Source organism: Coregonus lavaretus (genome assembly GCF_964263955.1).
Source record: "Coregonus lavaretus genome assembly, contig: HAP1_SCAFFOLD_408, whole genome shotgun sequence".
Taxonomy (NCBI): domain Eukaryota; kingdom Metazoa; phylum Chordata; class Actinopteri; order Salmoniformes; family Salmonidae; genus Coregonus; species Coregonus lavaretus.
In genome coordinates, this window is record NW_028162593.1 from 152,931 (window position 1) to 173,109 (window position 20,179).

At 45.3% G+C, this 20,179-nt stretch overlaps 1 protein-coding gene across 1 annotated transcript in view; it reads left to right on the forward strand.

The window, feature by feature from the left end:
- Positions 1-2,059: 2,059 nt before the first annotated feature.
- Positions 2,060-20,179, forward strand: part of LOC311119126 (CREB-binding protein-like) — a 49,832-nt gene continuing 31,712 nt past the window's right edge. The window contains exons 1-4 of the mRNA XM_084193872.1: positions 2,060-2,897; positions 13,700-14,301; positions 17,185-17,319; positions 17,578-17,839. Coding sequence (XP_084049998.1) covers positions 2,810-2,897; positions 13,700-14,301; positions 17,185-17,319; positions 17,578-17,839 — 1,087 coding nt within the window. The 5' untranslated portion in view covers positions 2,060-2,809. The remainder of the gene's footprint in view (positions 2,898-13,699; positions 14,302-17,184; positions 17,320-17,577; positions 17,840-20,179) is intronic.

The window sequence follows — 20,179 nt, forward strand, 5'->3', positions numbered from 1 at the left end:
CCAGAGTCTGCAACACCACTAAGCAAGGGGCACCACCAAGCAAGCGGCACCATGAAGGCCAAAGAGCTCTCCAAACAGGTCAGGGACAAAGTTGTGGAGAAGTACAGATCAGGGTTGGGTTATAAAAAAATATCAGAAACTTTGAACATCCCACGGAGCACCATTAAATCCATTATTAAAAATTTTTACGAATATGGCACCACAACAAACCTGCCAAGAGAGGGCTGCCCACCAAAACTCATGGACCAGGCAAGGAGGGCATAAATCAGAGAGGCAACAAAGAGACCAAAGATAACCCTGAAGGAGCTGCAAAGCTCCACAGCGGAGATTGGAGTATCTGTCCATAGGACCACTTGAAGCCATACACTCCACAGAGCTGGGCTTTACGGAAGAGTGGCCAGAAAAAAACCATTGCTTAAAGAAAAAAATAAGCAAACACGTTTGTTGTTCGCCAAAAGGCATGTAGGAGACTCCCCAAACAAATGAAAGAAGGTACTCTGGTCAGATGAGACTAAAATTGAGGGGGGGGGGGGGGGTTATGCACGCCCAAGTTTTCAGTTTTTTTGTCTTATTTCTTGTTTGTTTCACAATAAAAATATTTTGCATCTTCAAAGTGGTAGGCATGTTGTGTAAATCAATTGATACAAACCCTGAAAAAAATCCATTTTAATTCCAGGTTATAAGGCAACAAAATAGGAAAAATGCCAAGGGGGTGAATACTTTCTCAAGCCACTGTATATATTCAAAAAAGCAAAAAGTGTTTTCATTTGTTGATCTGAGATGTTATTGTGTTTTTTGCTTGTTTTTGTTTTCCTTTTTCAATCAGTCAGTGTGCCATTTTGTTTGTTTATTTGTTATTGTGCACATTAACCATAGCCAATGTATCATTTTAAAACACGATGAACATAATATGTATACATTTGCACAAGGCACTCACTGTGTATGTATGTACATATGCAATATGTATTTGATGTCACATTTATGATTTTGTTTCAACTTTTTGTACATGTGCCTGTGCTAGATTTGGACTTTTTGTGAAAATCAATTAACAGGAGAACACTTCAATATCAAACTGTTTTGTTGTCTGCCTTGCTGTCTGGGTGACTGTGTGAGTGATATGTTACCTATGATCTTTCAAGAGCTTGTCAAAGAAGGAAGTATTTTAGATGCTGCAAGTGCAGCAATATTTCTACCATAATTATGACAACTACCAATACAATGACAACTGAGACAGTCCCCTGCAACTAGCATAAGTACAATAGTAATATATTTTGTTCCTTAACTCAAGAGCCTGATGTTGATGGAGAGGCCTATTAGGCTTATTAGACACTCCAAAGTCCAACACACTGCCATTTATTAAAAGAAGATGGACATGGAGGGGGTTGTACGTAGTCCCCTGTAGCTCAGTTGGTAGAGCGTGGTGCTTGCAACGCCAGGGTTGTGGGTTCGTTTCCCACGGGGGGCCAGTATGAAAATGTATGCACTAACTGTAAGTCGCTCTGGATAAGAGCGTCTGCTAAATGACTAAAAAGGTTGTTTGAGGGATAGGAGGGGGAAAGCAGCATCGTGTGCCAACATACACAGGAGAGATGAGGCCAGTGTGTAAGTACAGAAATTAAAGGAACCAAACTTTTGTTTACTTGTGTCATCTTAATTTTAGCCATATTTCATGTTAGAGAAGACTGATCAGATAGACTTAGGCCTAGATGCATTGATCCACACATTTTAGTATGTTTTTTATATCCAACATGGCAGCCTATTTATTGAAGAATTCACTAATGTTATTTCTCCTTTGCAATGCATTGCACTGCCTTCCTTTACAACAGAGATATTGACGTGAAGAATCCATAGCCTATTTAATACCAAGTTATTACTGGGAAAATTAATCCTCACAAGGTCTCGTACCGCCCCGTAGCGGAATTTTAGGCGAATTTCGTGTGACGCACGCCGAAGCTTTTACCATAGGTTTACGTAGGGCGTGATTGCGCGACCCCTCCCCCTCTACAGTCTATCTGGAAAAGGGAAAAAAAACTTTTTGTATCGAAGGAATCAACAGCCGCCATCTTGTCGTGGCTCGGAATTAGGATTTCGGTAGATCACAAATTTTAATTTAGAAATTGAGCATCCAAACCGAGGTTTGACGGCATACTTCCTCTGAAAACGAAGTATTTTCACCTTTTCTGAAGTATTTTTGACGAAAAAACGGGAATTCGATCGGTCGTCGTCGGCAAGAAATCCCGTATATCTGATTTCCCCTCAAGTGCGGCGCTCGAGCCCCTATCGCCGTTTGGAGCAGTATTGTTTACAGGGGGTAACCGGAGAAGAGACAGCTTCTTACTGACAATTTTGCTAAAATATGATTTTTTTGCAGTTATGCATTTTATGGAGCTTCAAACAATTTTTGCATTAAGAAATTTTACGTCATAAAAATGGCCTGTTTGAACATCTAAAATTAACGATTTATGGGAAAGGAATACAAGAATCCATGTGAATGTTTTTAGATTAAAATTTAACGTACATTTTTCATGGGAAATATTTTTATTGGAGTTATTTAACGATAATGTGGGTGTTGGTTGTTGGATTATCATGGGGTGAATGGCGGTGGCGAAGCGGGGCGCTGTTGCATCTTTTTTGAAATTATCACACTCCCTCACTGCTAGAAAATTAGCCAGTTAGCCAACGTTAGCGAGCAAACTGCTTGCTAACGTGCTAACTAGAGAAAGAAAGGTGGAGGTTGTCAGAACAACTTTTTCTGTCCCAGGAACTTCCTTTTTCAAATAATTAAATAAGAAATCCACAAAAAATCACAATGGCTGAAAACCTGCTCGACGTCGGACCTCCCAACTCAAAGCGACCGAAACTGAATTCACCTGCGCTGTCAGCGTCAGATGGACCAGGTAAGGAAGGCCCACAAACCAACTGCTAACCTCCTAGTTACTTGAGTTAGTAAGATGTTATTCGTTTTGTATGACTTGTTCTTTGTGTCCAGATATTTAGCTAGCTAACGTTAACTAGTTATTCATTCAACTGACTTTTGGTCATTCAAACGGCTGTACAAAGCAGTTAGCCAACGTTAGTTAGCTTGGCCGCTAACAAAACTTTGTTGCCAACGTTACGCGTCAATCCCTGTCATTTCTCACTTGTTGGAAAACAGGACTAGTTATTTTAGTTTTTATAAAGGCTAACGTTAACTAATGTAACACTTAACTAGCTAATGCTTAGATGCCCAGCTAGAGACATGTTTAGCATTTGCGTGATCTGCTATGTCAACATGGCTACCCTTCAGCGCAAAGCAGCAGCATACTTGTCAAAATGTAATTGGTGATGGCCTAAATCAGGGATGGGCAACTCAAGTCCTCGGGGGCCTGATTGGTGTCACTTTTTCCCAAGCTAACACACCTGACTCCAATAATCAACTAATCATGGTCTTCAGTTTAGAATGCAATTAGTTTAATCAGGTATGTTTCCCCTCTGCCCCCTGAGGACTGGAGTTGCCCATCCCTGGCCTAAATCATGTCAGATACTGGGTTGAAAACTACACCCCTATCAAAATGTAATGACGTTATGATAGGGATTGGGGACTCTGCTGGGGGCTAAATTCTGTTCATGTGTACCTTCATCAAACATCTTGATAGCAGGCCTCTATCTGCAGAAACAGTTTAGGCACAGTTTTGCACCATGCTGCATGCCTAACTGGCTGAGAATATTGGCTCAGAGTAGGCCAACTCTGATGCCATGGTCAGATTCAAGTAATTTAACCATAGGCCTATCATGTCCCAGTCCCACACTGTCATGCATTTGATTGCATGTTGTGTCAATGTGATAAAATGCAGTGTTATGTCCCAATATCTTGACAGTTGTCACTTTTCATTGCTATATCATGTTCCATATTTGTTCATATGGGTGTCCCAGTGCTGATTGAATACACCTGTTGGGCCTACCTCTTTCAAATGTTCTAGGTAAAAAGTTACTGAACCAGAATGTTAGGATTGGAGGTGTGAATGCACCATGCCTCTTTCACTGTATTGGCAACAGAGACATAATAACCAATGCAACACATCTGCTGAGTCAGATGTCCATGATTTGTCCAGCTGCACATGGCAGAGGTAACCCCCCCCCCCCTACACATAATCCATTGCGAAACCCCCAAACGCATCCAACCCCTGCTAAATCATTATTGTGGAAACACTAGGGGCTATTAGCAGTAAATTACCCCAGACAAGGGGTGCGATTTCTCCCTTAGTGTCTGCAGTCATGCCTGAAGAGCCCCGTAGGAGCATCCCCTGCCTTGACTTTAGGTCCCTGCCTTCTGCCGTGGGGGCCCAGAGGCCCAGTTTGGGTTGCACACCACTCCCTTGATGAAGGGGTGTGGGGGGATACGCCTTTCATTGAAGTGACCGAGTGCAAACACGCGCCCCTCTCACCCCCTATTCAGGCCATCTGTCACCCCAGCAGGGTCCCTTTGCCCCCTCCCCCTTCAATTCCCCTCATCACCAATACTTTAGTCAGTGGGTGTGTGCTGTACTAGTGCACACGTTGCCCAGGTCTTGATGTAGCCAGCTCTAGGCTTAGCTACTTTTGACCTCAGCAGCTACTCTCAAGGCAGGCTGTTGTAGTAAGCCATGTGTGTTGAGCAGCACCATAGCAAATCAAATCAAATCAAAATGTATTGGTCACATGCGCCGAATACAACAGGTGCAGACATTACAGTGAAATGCTTACTTACAGCCCTTAACCAACAGTGCATTTATTTTTAACAAAAAAAGTAAAAATAAAACAACAACAAAAAAAAGTGTTGAGAAAAAAAAGAGCAGAAGTAAAATAAAATAACAGTAGGGAGGCTATATATACAGGGGGGTACCGTTGCAGAGTCAATGTGCGGGGGCACCGGCTAGTTGAGGTAGTTGAAGTAATATGTACATGTGGGTAGAGTTAAAGTGACTATGCATAAATAATTAACAGAGTAGCAGCAGCGTAAAAGGATGGGGTGGGGGGGCAGTGCAAATAGTCCGGGTAGCCATGATTAGCTGTTCAGGAGTCTTATGGCTTGGGGGTAGAAGCTGTTGAGAAGTCTTTTGGACCTAGACTTGGCACTCCGGTACCGCTTGCCGTGCGGTAGCAGAGAGAACAGTCAATGACTAGGGTGGCTGGAGTCTTTGACAATTTTGAGGGCCTTCCTCTGACACCGCCTGGTATAGAGGTCCTGGATGGCAGGAAGCTTGGCCCCAGTGATGTACTGGGCCGTACGCACTACCCTCTGTAGTGCCTTGCGGTCGGAGGCCAAGCAGTTGCCATACCAGGCGGTGATGCAACCAGTCAGGATGCTCTCGATGGTGCAGCTGTATAATTTGAGGATCTGAGGACCCATGCCAAATCTTTTCAGTCTCCTGAGGGGGAATAGGCTTTGTCGTGCCCTCTTCACGACTGTCTTGGTGTGTTTGGACCATGATAGTTCGTTGGTGATGTGGACACCAAGGAACTTGAAGCTCTCAACCTGTTCCACTACAGCCCCGTCGATGAGAATGGGGGCGTGCTCAGTCCTCTTTTTTTTCCTGTAGTCCACAATCATCTCCTTTGTCTTGGTCACGTTGAGGGAGAGGTTGTTGTCCTGGCACCACACGGCCAGGTCTCTGACCTCCTCCCTATAGGCTGTCTCATCGTTGTCGGTGATCAGGCCTACCACTGTTGTGTCGTCGGCAAACTGAATGATGGTGTTGGAGTCGTGCATAAAGGTAGTTGGAGGGAAGGAGTTTGGTTCATTGTTTGCTGGCTATTTACTGGCTTGGTTTATATCTCGTCTGTCATTCTCTTGAGTTGTCAGTGAAGAGGCATAGCTCTGCTTATTCAGATTAACTCATTCAGAAATTACTATCCCAAAGTACAAATTTAATCAAAAACAAGCTAATTTGTATCCGTTTGAGTCGAATTGTGAAATCAGCAATAACTAATGACGATTAGTGTTAAATGGTGATGGGGGGAGGAATCTAAACATTGATATATCACAATATTATTTTGGGATGATGTTATATCGATATTTGACTCAGTGTCAATTTGTTAAATTAAAAATATATATATTTTGCTACTGTAGGTAGCATTAGCTAGCGCTACTCGGCTGTACCTGCGCCAAAACGCCTGTATTTTTAATCCTGTAGCTTGTCCTCAACCTTTTTAAAATAGTGAGCCAACATGTTTTCAGCACTTTTATGACTGATCACAACTTGTTTTCTCATGTTGTCTCTGCAGCATACATGCAGTACACTGAGTGTACAAAACATTAGGAACACCTTCCTAATATTGAGTTACACCACCTTTTGCCCTCAGAACAGCCTCAATTCGTTGGGGCATGGACTCTACAAGGTGTCGAAAGCGTTCCACAGGGATGCTGGCCCATGTTGACTCCAATGCTTCCCACAGATGTCAAGTTGGCTGGTTGTACTTTAGGTGGTGGACCATTCTTGATACACACGGTAAACTGTTGAGCGTGAAAAACCCAGCAGTGTGGCAGTTCTTGACACACTCAAACCGGTGGGCCTGGTACCTACAGGCACTTAAATATGTTGTCTTGCCCATTCACCCTCTGAATGGCACACATACACAATCCATGACTCAATTGTCTCCAGGCTTAAAAATAATTATTGAACCTGTCTCCTCCCATTCATCTACACTGATTTTGAAGTGTATTTAACAAGTGACATCAATAAGGGATCATAGCTTTCACCTAGTCAGTCTATGTAATGGAAAGAGCAAGTGTTCCTAATATTTTCAGTGAGCAATATGTTTGGAACATCAAATCGCATTAAAATCACCCTATCTAATCGCAATACATATAGAATCCTGAAAATCACTATGTATCGGCACTTAAGTATTGTGATATTGTATCGTGAGGTTCCTGGCAAGTATTATGACTCTACTTGCCCCAGTATCTGTGCGTTAGAGATTTAGATGAGTATGACGTGTTTCCCTTTAACGCCTAGGAAGCTCAAACTCCCATTAGACAGCTCTGTCAAAATACATTTGTTACTCACCAAAATGTGAGTTTCAATTATCAACTATCTTAATTTACTCCCGTTACGGCCGGTAGCTATGTACTTCCAAAAAAGGTCTAAATAAAAATTGACAAGCTACCGAACAATTGCCTCTTCGGCACTTCAAATGTATTGAGCTGTTTTAGACTTCCGACCTGTAGGTGGCAGTAATGAAAGTGCCGAATAGGATTTTATTCAGTTGCTTGTAAATTTGTATTTAGACTTTTTGGAAGTACATGCTGTAATGGGAGTAAACTAAGATGGTTGCTCATCGAAACTTGATATTTGGTGAGTAACAAACGTATTTAAACATAATGCTTGCAGAGGTGTCTAATGGGAGTTTAAATCTGAGATGCATCGTACTCATCGTCAAAATCTCTAACACACAGATACTGGGGCAGACTACTATGACTAGCTTGGTATTCCATTCCACTGCTTTAACGAGAGGAGCCCTCCCCCTCCCCTCCGTCAGCACACTCCCTGCTCCTAATGGCACATTTAGGGCCCACCCGTCACACACACACACTCATGACGCACTTACTAATGGAACCTCCGAGGAGGGGGGCAAATGGGTTGTCACCCACCCACCCCCAGGAAAGCACTTACGACTGCGTCTTTTTGCGCCGGCTGAGCCTGGTCCATATTACAGCCTAATTGGCAGTTTTAAATGCCAGTCGGCAGTCACTTCACGCGTTTTAAGCCGTTATATTTAAGCCTCACTGTTTCCTCTCATTTTAAACCAATCTGTCCGCTGTTAGCAGATATTGCCATTTTTGCGTCTCCCACTCACATCTGTGAGTTCTCAGCTTGAAAAGAGAGAGGGAGGGAAGAATGAAAGACGGACAGGGAAAAAGATGCTGTGGATATGGATGGCGTGATGAGGAGTAAGAAACTATCGCTAAAGAAAATTGATGACGACAGTTGTCTTCCAGGGCTCCAGACTGTGAACATTTATGACTTGTCGCAAGTTACGTTTTTAACTGGTCGCATTACATGCTCACTTCAGTCCAAACCTCATATTTTTTCAGGCTACTAAAACCATGATTTGGTCAAACAGTAATGTGCATTATCCTCACAATTCCTGTAGTAAAATTATCTGCCCTGCCCCTGTTTCGCTGGGGCCTGCTGCTGATAAGCAAGCCACTCACTCCCTCTCCCCCTGTGCCCCGGGAGAAATAAAATGTGTTGTGATTGTAGGCTGTAACATTTTAAAATCCAATTGCGGGAAAAACACAGCTTTGGAAGCAATTACTGACCCTGTTGAATAGGAGATTCTCAGATTTTTGTAGGTATACTTTTTTCCTCTCAATTATTAATATTAATAGCTCTATAGCAACTACTTTAGAACCAAGATATTTGATATGGCATCGGCCATTGCGATTGCAGGCCTCATTGGGTAGTAAGCCTAGGCTGCAACGTTTTTTTAGGACATTGAATTTACTGTTAAATTAATACACCAGCAGTGGGTATTTAGAGTTGGCGATCTAGCTAATGTGTATTGTGTTTCCACTTACTCAGGTGGTGAATTAGCCCCAAATAAATTAGGCTATGATATTAGTGCACATAAAGATGTAGGCAAATTAATCTCTGTTGAACAAAATAACATTATAGAGCCCTATTTTAACAGTAAAATATAACAATAGCATAATTGTCAACCCAAAATTCATGACAATCACTTTTATTAGGTTGTACATCAAAATATCTTGAATCATGCATTCCTGCATTGACATGTTAGATGAAATAACTTATTTATTGAATACCATCTCAGTAGTCTATTACACCTCATAATAAAGCATTGTGAATGACATGATAAGATGATCACACATTTTTTCTATTGCGTGACGGCATCAAATAAAATTGGTGCGACCAAATCATGGCCTTGTGCCACCAACTGAAAAAGTTAGTGAGGGGAAAATGTTTGTCTGGAGCCATTGTCTTGCATTACATTTTGTTTTGCCGAACAACTCTGTATAATTTTTGGTACGTAGCATTTATGGAAAATGGAGCTGGGCGACATGGACAAAAATATTCAGATTTAATTTTGGCTCTTCAGAGGATTTGCCGACATCTTTGTGCATATTGGCCTATATAGGCAACATTATTCAACACCTGAGGAAGTGGGAATTTAAAACACAATGTCCTAAAACATTTTTCCAGCGCTAGGCCTAGGCTAGGTTACTTGATGTAGGTCTATTTACTGCAAATGGCGCGCTCCGCTATGTGGGCACATAAAATAAATAAAAAACATACTAACTACAGCCTACTCCGATTGAAAAGTGGTGCCATTAACTCAATATTAAGAGGTGAGAAATGCATGATATACTCACAGAAAGCTGTGATTCTCTTCACTAACTAGAACAACAGTAGTTGCTTTGAAAACTATTTTTCATAGCAGGAATCAACACAATGCATATATTACTGTTGACCAATGGTTTAAGAACAATCTACAGGACGTTGTGTAGCAAAATCACCGGAAACTACCGATGTAAGCAAAATGCTTCGGTAAGAGGATGGCAATGTCGGTGTCAGTAATCTTTGGTTTATTGTCCCAGCTCTAGTAGAAAGTACCCCAAATTCTCACCCAAGCAAACAATACTTGTTCATCCACCAAGTTGAAGTCCCCTCTGAATACCTGAAAAGCACTTTTAAGATCAGTTCAATTCATTTGGGTGAATGGTTTTGGAGAAGGAAGGGTGGTGCCTGAATAGCTTAGTTTTGCTAGTCTCCAAGCTTTGACATCTGGTTTAGCTGGGTCATTAGCCCCTTTGTGTTGAAATGGACACTCCTCTTGCTCCATTTCGCGCTCTTGCAATCCACTCCAGCCAGGAAATATAAAGTCAGCACAGATCCCATCGCCAGCTCCCTGCTGCTCAAAGGATGGCAGAGGTGTGTGTGTGTGTGTGTGTGTGTATCTGGGGGGACAGAAAGTACTTTTTTTTAGTCATTTAGCAGACGCTCTTATCCAGAGCGACTTACAGTTAGTGCATACATAAAAAAAATTCATACCCCCTGTGGGAATCGAACCCACAACCCTGGCGTTGCAAACACCATGCTCTATCAACTGAGCTACATCCCTGCCGGCCATTCCCTCCCCTACCCTGGACGACGCTGGGCCAATTGCGCGCCGCCCCATGGGTCTCCCGGTCGCGGCCGGCTACGACAGAGCCTGGATTCGAACCAGGATCTCTAGTGGCACAGCTAGCACTGCGATGCAGTGCCTTAGACCACTGCGCCACTCCGGAGACGTAGTGTGTGTGTGTGAAGTGTAAGAGGGAGATGTAGGAGAAGGAGTGTGTGTGTGTGTGTGTGTGTGTGTGTGCTCGGCTCGCGCATGCTGTGAAAATAAGCCATGCTTGACTTGGTGAATTGACTGACCGGGACATTGTGTATGTGCGTGTGTGTGAAGGCGCCTGGCTCTGACAGAACACTGTGCCACTCCACTCACTGCTTGCCTCAGCCACTAAGCTTTGCAGAGAGTATACAGCTGGATGGAGCTAGAGACTGAGCGAAGAACCTAGAGGGAGAAGTGGTGAGAGCAAGTGGCAGAGAACCTAGAGAGTGGGAAAGCGAGGGAGAAGTAGTGGTGAGAGCAAGTGAAAGAAGGAAGAGCTGGATGGAGAGAACTAGAGGGAAAGAACAGAGCGAGTAGAAAAGGAGGGTGCTTGAGGAAGTGGTAGAGCCAGGGCTATATACCAGTCTTGAGAGATTGTGGGAGCAAATGAAAGAGTGGGCTGCTGGAGAGTAGTCTTGTCACGATACCAGAATGTTGACTTCGACACGATACATTACATTTTAGTCATTTAGCAGACGCTCTTATCCAGAGCGACTTACAGTTAGTGAATACATTTTTTTTTTTATACTGGCCCCCCGTGGGAATCGAACCCACAACCCTGGCGTTGCAAACGCCATGCTCTATCAACTGAGCTACATCCCTGCCGGCCATTCCCTCCCCTACCCTGGACGACGCTGGGCCAATTGTGCGCCGCCCATGAGTCTCCCGGTCGCGGCCGGCTACGACAGAGCCTTGATTCGAACCAGGATCTCTAGTGGCACAGTTAGCACTGCGATGCAGTGCCTTAGACCACTGCGCCACTCGGGAGATTTACCAGGTTTAGTATCACGAAACTCGATACCACTACAAACAAAGGCATATTAGCCATTGGCCGTGTCTAGACAGTTCATGCAACTTTAGTATTCTGATCAGAGAGCTGATCATGGAATTCTGAACGTGTCATGCATCTACACCTACATTTAAATGTGTCTACTGTGTCCACAGTGTGTCCGGATTCCCTTTTCCCAGACTATAATAAAATGCATGTATACAAACGGTGGAATAGGAAAAATATGATAAAACAACAACTGATGGCAGTTCGTAACTAGCCAGCTAACCTCTGCATGCAATGCTAAAGGGATTGCAAACAGGTAGCATAACTCTAGACAAACATTTATTTATTTTTCTAAATATTAGCTAGCTGACTTGCATTTATGAGGCCAGCAAACACGTTTGTCACACTCTAGGAACGCATTTTTTCTGGAGACTTGTGGGAGGAGTGCTGATGATGTCGTCCACTGTATGCGCTTTCGGTAGCCTGATTTGCGTCCAGGCTGAGAAGAAAAATCTGCACACAATGCATCCCTGACCACCACCTGAAATCCAGTTAAAATCCATAACTGCATTATATTAACCCTCAAGTCAATTTCCGCGGCCCCGCAGAAATCTAATAAGCAGGTTCTGTTTAGGTTAATTTGTTTTATCCACTGATTCTCATCCCGTCATGTCTTCAACTGTCTCCCTCCGCCACAATTCCCAGTCACACTTCCTGACAGTGTTACCCAAATACTCTTCTCCCTTCCCTATGGGGAACCAACATTGAGTGATACAGTGATTATGTATTTTCGCTGCCTGTTTAACTGTGTCAAAACACGCTTCCTGACAGTGTTACCCAAATACGCTTGCCCCCATCCCTTGAGAGATGCTGTATTTTCACTGCCTGACTAACTGTTAACTGTGTTTGTCAGGTGGCACCAACACCCTCATTTATCACTCTGCTTAAATATCATCCTCCCTCCCTCCTGCTTTTCTGCTGCTTCACTGTGTGTTGTGGTTCAGCAGTAGACTCACCAAGCAGCGCTACTTAGTTAGCACATTAGTTCATTAGCACATTGCGATAGAATAAAGAGTTAGGTGAATGGGCTGGGAGATGGAATTGGGAGTGATAGCAGACCTGCCAACCTGAACGTATTTTGCGTACCATGCATGCACACAATTTGTGGTCAAAGTACGCTGGTACGAAAAACGTCCCTAAAATACACAAAAATAGGCTTCTAGTTGGCACATTGTGGTTTTTGACTCAACCGTCTGAAGTTGGAGCTGAGCCAATCAGAGGACTTGAGCAAGGAGAAAACATCTCTTTAGCTCCGGCCCACCCCCCCGTAGTCATAGTACTATCAAAGATGGTAGAAAATGAAGAGTTCATTCAGGCCATTTACCATTGCAAAAACATTGTCAGTTCCTGTCTACTTAATAATATAATAATATAATATGCCATTTAGCAGACGCTTTTATCCAAAGCGACTTACAGTCATACGTGCATACATTTTTTTGTGTACGGGTGGTCCCGGGGATCGAACCCACTACCTTGGCATTACAAGCGCCGTGCTCTACCAGCTGAGCTACAGAGGACCACTACTTAAGGGGGTGGCTATCCCATAGACACCAATGCGATAGCAGCTGGGTCTGGTCTGCTTAGTTCATGTCAACAGTAATGATGTGATAATAGATGTTATAATAGTCAGTTCACCAATGACAAGGCATGTTGAATGAATGGTAGCCTAGTAGTCAGACCTAACTTGGACTAGGTCAGGGATGTAGATCTGAAACTAGCTCATAAAGGCTTAGTTCAGTTGTTTCATATACCAGATAGCCTACAGTAAGCTACTACATTGCATCCAGTGATTTAATTATTTAGAATTCTCTCCCTAAACAAAATTAAGAAGCCAATGTACGTTTTCACTATATCCACATAAAGGCACACACATTAATTATGAATTAGAATAACCATTACCCCTAAATTAAACCTAGAAAAATTTGTAATTGAGACCACCTCAATATAATTTAGGATCAAACACAATACTTCTGTGTTGGCTACATTGTTTGATATAATTTAAGACTCTAGGTTTCAGGTAATGGCAGTTACAGGTTTTTCAAAAATGCCAAATGCTCCAACTTCCTAAGGGGAAGTTGACTGACATTCGCTGGACTTACCCCCTACTGAACCTTAGGCCTACATCAGCACAACCTGAGCCCTGATAGTACGTTTAAACGTATTTCTAGTTATCTCTTGAAGAGCAGCTAATTACCAAGTACCCATAAATCTATAGCCTACCATTCCTACTGAGGCAGCCTTCTGCCACATTATTAGACAAAAAAAGGACCACGCCAGGCGTGATATGAGCAATGTGGTGTCGCACACGTGCCGTTGTGGGACCCGGGGGTGCCGCCACTGCGCTGAAATGGTACTCATAACAATTCTTTAAGGTTGGCAGGTCTGCGATAGGCTGGCTGATACTGTACTTCAATGGCAGTTACACAGACAGAGATATTTAAATTGTTGTCAGTCAATCCATATTATTAACCTGTTTTTCTCTCTCCTCCTCTTCCTCCTCTTCTACAGTGGACCTAGGCTCCTTATCATGGGACGACCTGGAGAACGACCTGCCAGACGAGCTGATCCCCAACGGAGGCTCTGGCCTGGGGGGTATGATGGGTGGCGCCATGTCCTCCAATGGGGGTAACACCAACCCTGGGGGTCCTGGACCTCTGGGCTCCATGGTCCCGGACGCAGTGGCCAAGCACAAGCAGCTGTCAGAGCTCCTCCGGGCGGGTAGCACCTCGGGTCTCACCGGGGGTGCTGGAGGAGGAACTCAGCCCGGCGTCATGGGGGGTCAGCTGGGTGCAGCACTTGGGAAGAGCGCCTTGGGTCAAGGGTCGCCGAAAGCGGGGACCGGACAGAACTTCAACCAGTCTCTGGGGGGCCACGCCGGGATGTTAGCCCAGGGTGGGCAGCACCAGCCGGGCCAGGTGATGAACGGAGGACTGGGGCTGGTTCCTGGAGGTGGACGAGGCCGGGGGCAGTACCAGGCTATGCAGGGGGCACCAGGAGGAGGAGCGGGCAGCTCGTTGGCAGAGACCCTCACACAGCAGGGCGGGCAGCAGATGGGCGCTGCCACCTTCAGCGCTGCGGCCGCCACCCAGCAGGCGGGCAACATGAACAAGGTGAGTCACGGATGAGAGACGCAGACAGACACACACACACACACACTGAGTCATAGAGAGGCATGTATGAAATGTGTGTCTGCGACAGAGAGAAAGAGAGGTCTTGAATGTGCCAAATGGTCAGAGAGAAGCGATATCTCTTTATAGCTCTGGTTTGTGTGTGTTGAATCATCATTTGTACAGGATCATCCATGCATTCTCAGCTTTGGCACTTTGGCACTGTGTAGAGCAGATCCATACTGATTGGGTGATAGCTCTCTGATACTGCTGGGTACTAAATCTGCCATGTTTGAGACTAATAAATGCCCTCCACAGAAGCCAAACCATTTTGAAAGATTCAGACACTTATGCCGCGTTCACGTCATGTCGGGAACTCGTAAATACGACCTTCCTACTGGGAAAATGCATGTGAACACCCCACCAACTCGTAATTACGACTAGGAAACTCGGGTATGATCTCTGGACCCCGATCTTTCCCACACGCTGAACTCTGATGCCACGCACCACTGAAAATAGCAACAAAAAGATTGTGTTCCTTCCGAGCACGTTAACGCTCCAAGTAGACAAGTCGTTCCTCCGATCACTCCGACATGAAGTGAACGCAGCATGAGCCATAGCCTGGTCCCAGATATGTTAGTCTTGTCTTGCCCCTTCCTATGGTCCCTAAACAGATCTGGGACCAGGCTCCACTTAGCCAGCCTCCCCTGTGCCTAGTTCTACTACACTAATGTCTGATGCTGCCTCTGATTGTGTTTGACACCAAGCCGGTGCTTAGGTTTTTACTGGGCTTAATTCACTGCTTAATTGCCCAATTAATTAGTGGTGAGAAGCACCGTAGCCTCTCGTTAAAACGCCTGGTCTTTGTTTCTAACGGGATGATACATTTCTAACAGCGCGCCACAGTGGCCTTGGAGGACTATAAAAACAGCTCTAACAATAGCACTGCAGACTCCTAACTGCTCTCTTTTTGCACAATGGGCTGTACAAGTGGCAAGCTGGTAGCCTATTGGCTTGAGTCAGTTTTTTAAAGACATTAGCCATTAGTTGGCAGCATTATTCAATTGCAAGCTCTGCCTACAGAATTAGAACTAGAATTCTAGTTCTACCAAACTGCTATGTACTGATCTTGAGTTAACATTATCATCTTCTGCTCAGTCACTGTCTGTAGGGGATTCTAGAGTTGATTATAACAGTGTGTGTAGCGCTAGGTATAGTTTACCTAAGCCTCAGTGACATTGCTCTTATGTGGTTTCACAAGAAACCAATAGGAAACCATCCATTCTGCTTTCTCTGCTGTCTAGTGAGCGTCTGTAACCACAACACAGAGAGGGGGTCTTAAAAGTGTTTATATTTGTGTGTTTACATGGAGACCAGTATGCTGAGAGAACCTGTAGTAGTTTGATTTGGGTGTGAGAGAGACTGGTAGAGGGGCTAGAGAGAGAGAGACTGAAAGAGAGCGTATTGGTGGTAGTTTAGTTGTTTTGGAGAGAGGGGCATAGAGAAAATGCGTCTTCATGGTGATGGTCTGGTCACTGAGTGCAGTGAGAAGAGGCAGCCAGGTGATGGTCTTTGTTATTGTGTGTGTGTGTGGTTTATTGTCTTTGCATTATCCGAGGTTGTAAATTCTTTCTGGGCGCGTGTGTGATCCCAATCTTTTCCTCTTTCTCTGGCTCTCTGCCCTACCATTGGGCAGTAAATCACTTTATCAGACGCAGAATAAGGGGGTGAGTGTGAAAGGAGGAATGGAGAAGAGGGAGCGAGGGAGGGATAGAAAGAAAGGGGGTAATCTATGTGCAGGGCCAGACAAGCTAAATAAACTCCTCTGTGTCTCTTTTCTGGCAGTGGAGTGGCAAGAATCAAAGCAGAGCTGGCTGCTGTGATAAGTGTGTCAGAAAGAGGAGGAGGAGGTGTGTGTGGAGAGCATGGAGGGTACTTTTCAGTGCTTGTCTGTGTGGAGTTTGTCGGCGAGGGACAGAAAGATAGAGGGAGGTGAGGTGGGGGGGGGGACGACGACTCTCTTCAGCTGTGTGTGTGTGTGTTAAGCTGCTGGTTTCTGGTTGCCTCAGCTGGGTCTTTTTATCTGGTCTGCTGGAGCGCTGTCAACGGCCCGGGGGGGGGGGGGGGGGGGGGGGGGGGGGGGGGGAACTGTGCCTGGGGGAAGGAAGGATGGAGGGAGGGAAGGGGGATGTTGGGGGGGCTGGTGCCTGGTGTGGTTTAAGCCTGCCTGCTGCATGGGATCAGAGAGGGAGAAGGAGAGAGAAGGATAGAAGGGACTCTGAGGGAAGGAGGGATGTTGGGGCCTCTCTGGCTGAAGTGATTGCGGAAAGCGGATAGGAGAATTAGAAAAGAGAGAGCTGGGGTGATTGTAGATGGAGATGAAGGGATATGTTGGAGGGAGTGCTGAGGGAGAAAGTGGGAAGGAGGAGGAGGGATGCAGTTAAGGCCCTCTGGCTCCTCAGCCTGCAGCTCAAACTCTGGCAGTTGTGGTGTGGGGCTATGTCTGAGCTTTGTTGGCACTAGCAGGGTTGTGGTGGGACCAAGTTGGCAGAGCTATAATGGCACCATGTACGAGCTGTGAATGGCGTAGACCTCACTGGGAGAGCTGCTTGTTGACAAATTGGTGCAGAATTGGAGAAGACAAATTGATGCTGGGAGCATTTTCCATGTTTTGAGACTTGGGTTTCTTGTGTGCTTGGCGAAATGGAATTGACACTTGATACATTTACATTTTGGTCATTTAGCTGAAGTTCTTATCCAGAGCGACTTAGTTACTAGCATGGACTGTGTTTTGAAATGCTTTTTTACAGATTTTTGTCTCTTTCCTCTTCCATTTTCTCCCCTCTCCATTTCTCTCCTTCCCCTCTCTCCTCTTCCTTCTTTCAGTTGGGCCTGGGCAGTAACGGTGGCAGTCCGTTTGGTGGTCAGTACGGCCAGGGGGGGCCAGGACAGGGGGTGAACCCCCAGCAGCTTCAGAACAAGGCAGCAGCCCTCACCGCTGTCACCAGCGTGCCAAACCTGGTGAGTCCTCCTGTCCACACACCTAGTCTGCCACCCTATTCCCTATATAGTGCACTGCTTCTTTTGTTAAAGAGTGTTTCCCGTTGTCTCTGTATGTTATGTGCAAATGCCAAGGCTTTGCATCGATCCTGGAACCCTCTGATGTCAATGTAGTTAGGTACAATTAATTTGATGACTTAGACAAGGTTCTTAAGCATATTCCTCTTTTCTCCCCCCTTCCCCCTCTTTCCTCCATCCTCCACCCCTCTCCCTCCCCAGTCCCAGCAGCAGCCCGGGCAGCAGGTGCCATCGGTGGGCATGGTCCCCGTACCTGGCAGTGTCTCCGTCTCTGGCCCCACGGCCGACCCGGAGAAGCGCAAACTGATCCAGCAGCAGCTGGTGCTTCTGCTCCACGCCCACAAGTGCCAGCGGCGCGAGCAGGCCAATGGGGAGGTGCGGGCCTGCGCCCTGCCACACTGCCGCACCATGAAGAACGTCCTCAACCACATGACCCACTGCCAGGCCGGCAAGTCCTGCCAGGGTGAGTACTAGAGGTGGGGGGGGGGGATTGGGGAGAGGTTTGGCTAAGTTGAGGGGAAAGGGGTTTGGGTAAGGTCTGGCACTGTGGCTAATGGAGGGTAGGGGACACAGCCTCGGTGTAGAGTAGCCCCATGGCTGGTTCTTTGGGTCATTGAGGCCAGGGTTTCTCTCTCTCCCCCGTCTCCATCACTCCTCCGTCCCTCCACTCTCCAAGGTGCTCCCAGTAACACAGAAGGCCAGACGCTCTCCTTCACTCCATGTCGGTCACACCACGCATCTTTGCCAAATCTGGACACGCCACTGAGGATTTCCAGTTCTACACCTCGAATGCTACTTTCCCACTCTTCTCTTTTCTCTCTTTCCCTCTCAATCCTTTTTCTTTTTCTCCCCGCTCTCTTTCTCTCTAGTTTTATTTTCTCTTTCATGGCTTTAATGAAAAATTCCCCTCCAGCCTCTCTCATTTATATCTGGCCCTGTATGCTGTCTGGTTGAAGTGTCATATGAAGCCAAACACTTGTGCATGCCGAGGCGTTAGTTCTTCGTGTCTCTGCCAGCTCATTTCCTTCGGCTACCCGCCACCCAAACAATCAGCAAGAACGTTCCTCTTTAGAGTAATTGTCCCCTTTCTCAGATTTTAAGTAAATGGAATTGTATTTTCTTAGGTGATTGTGGTGCTGGTGCTTGGATTGGCTTGTTTTGAGAATTCCACACAGAATCTAAGCAAACTGTTGCTAAGCTCCCCTTGCTATGATGGGGGTTGCATATTGAATCTGTAATAAGAAATTCATTTTGAGATATCTGAAAAAAATATTCATACTTTTCTACACCGCTTCGAGCAATTTATTCATTTAGCTGTCACGTTCATGTATAGTTGCCTTTAGTTCTAGACTCCCTCTTCTCCTGCCCCAGGGCTTGCCCAGGGCTAGTGGCCTGGTTGGAGCAGCAGGCACATCAGTCAGGGTCAACTTCAGTTGGGCGAAAATGTTTTAAAACATTCTGAAATGGGGAGGTACTACTTGAAATTGTCCAATAAGAATGACCAGATTCTAGTTTACCGTTGCAAAACGTTTTGCTACGGTGTGCCCTACTGAACAGGATCCAGGGCTCTCTGTTAGCCAATTTGGTATCCCTGCACTTGAGAATAGAGGGAACCCCATATGTCTTGTACAAAACCAGGAGAAACATGTTTTGTTGTTTCTTGTTCTCTCCCTAATGAGGCCAACGATGAGGTACTGAATTTGCCCAAAATAGTTGTTGTTTTCTGTTGAACAGGGCCCTGGGCTCTATATTAGCCAGTTATCCAACACTGCCAGGAGAAACCCAATCTGGCAGGTACAGACTCCAGAACCAAAAAGAACATGTTGTTTTGGTTGTGGTGCTCTTCTTCTGCCTCCCGAGGCCAAACGCAGTAGACCCTTCCCAGACTGAATTATCACTGTGAGAAGCCTGGTACGATAACCAGGCCTTTGGGGAGACTCCGATTTCTCCTCTCTATTTCTCTTTCTGCCGCGGAGTTAGAACAAGCCAAGACTTACTGTTTAATGCCTTGCGGCTCTGTGTTGCATTAGAGGGCCTGGGTGCTGTTGGCACTAATACACTCCTGCTCTCTTAAAGTGTATTTTGTACTCGTGTCACAGAGATATTATATGCTCCTCTTCCTGCTTAATGTAGAATATGAAAGTCTGGGGTTATATAAATATTGGTTATTGCTTTTTGTTTTTGGAGCCAGTGGTGGTCGTCTAACTTTGTCTTCCCTGTGCTCTTCAGTTTTCCCTCTGTAGTTGCTCACTGAAAACACAAAGATGGCGCCATACTGTATGGCCTCCATGTTGCGATCTCTAATCCAACTTTGCTATTTTGTGATTATTTTGGCTTTTACAGTGAGGGAAAAAAGTATTTGATCCCCTGCTGATTTTATACGTATGCCCACTGACAAAGAAATTATCAGTCTATAATTTTAATGGTAGGTTTATTTGAAAAGTGAGAGACAGAATAACAACACAAAAATCCAGAAAAACGCATGTCAAAAATGTCATAAATTGATCTGCATTTTAATGAGGGAAATAAGTATTTGACCCCCTCTCAATCAGAAAGATTTCTGGCTCCCAGGTGTCTTTTATACAGGTAACGAGCTGAGATTAGGAGCACACTCTTAAAGGGAGTGCTCCTAATCTCAGCTTGTTACCTGTATAAAAGACACCTGTCCACAGAAGCAATCAATCAATCAGATTCCAAACTCTCCACCATGGCCAAGACCAAAGAGCTCTCCAAGGATGTCAGGGACAAGATTGTAGACCTACACAAGGCTGGAATGGGCTACAAGACCATCGCCAAGCAGCTT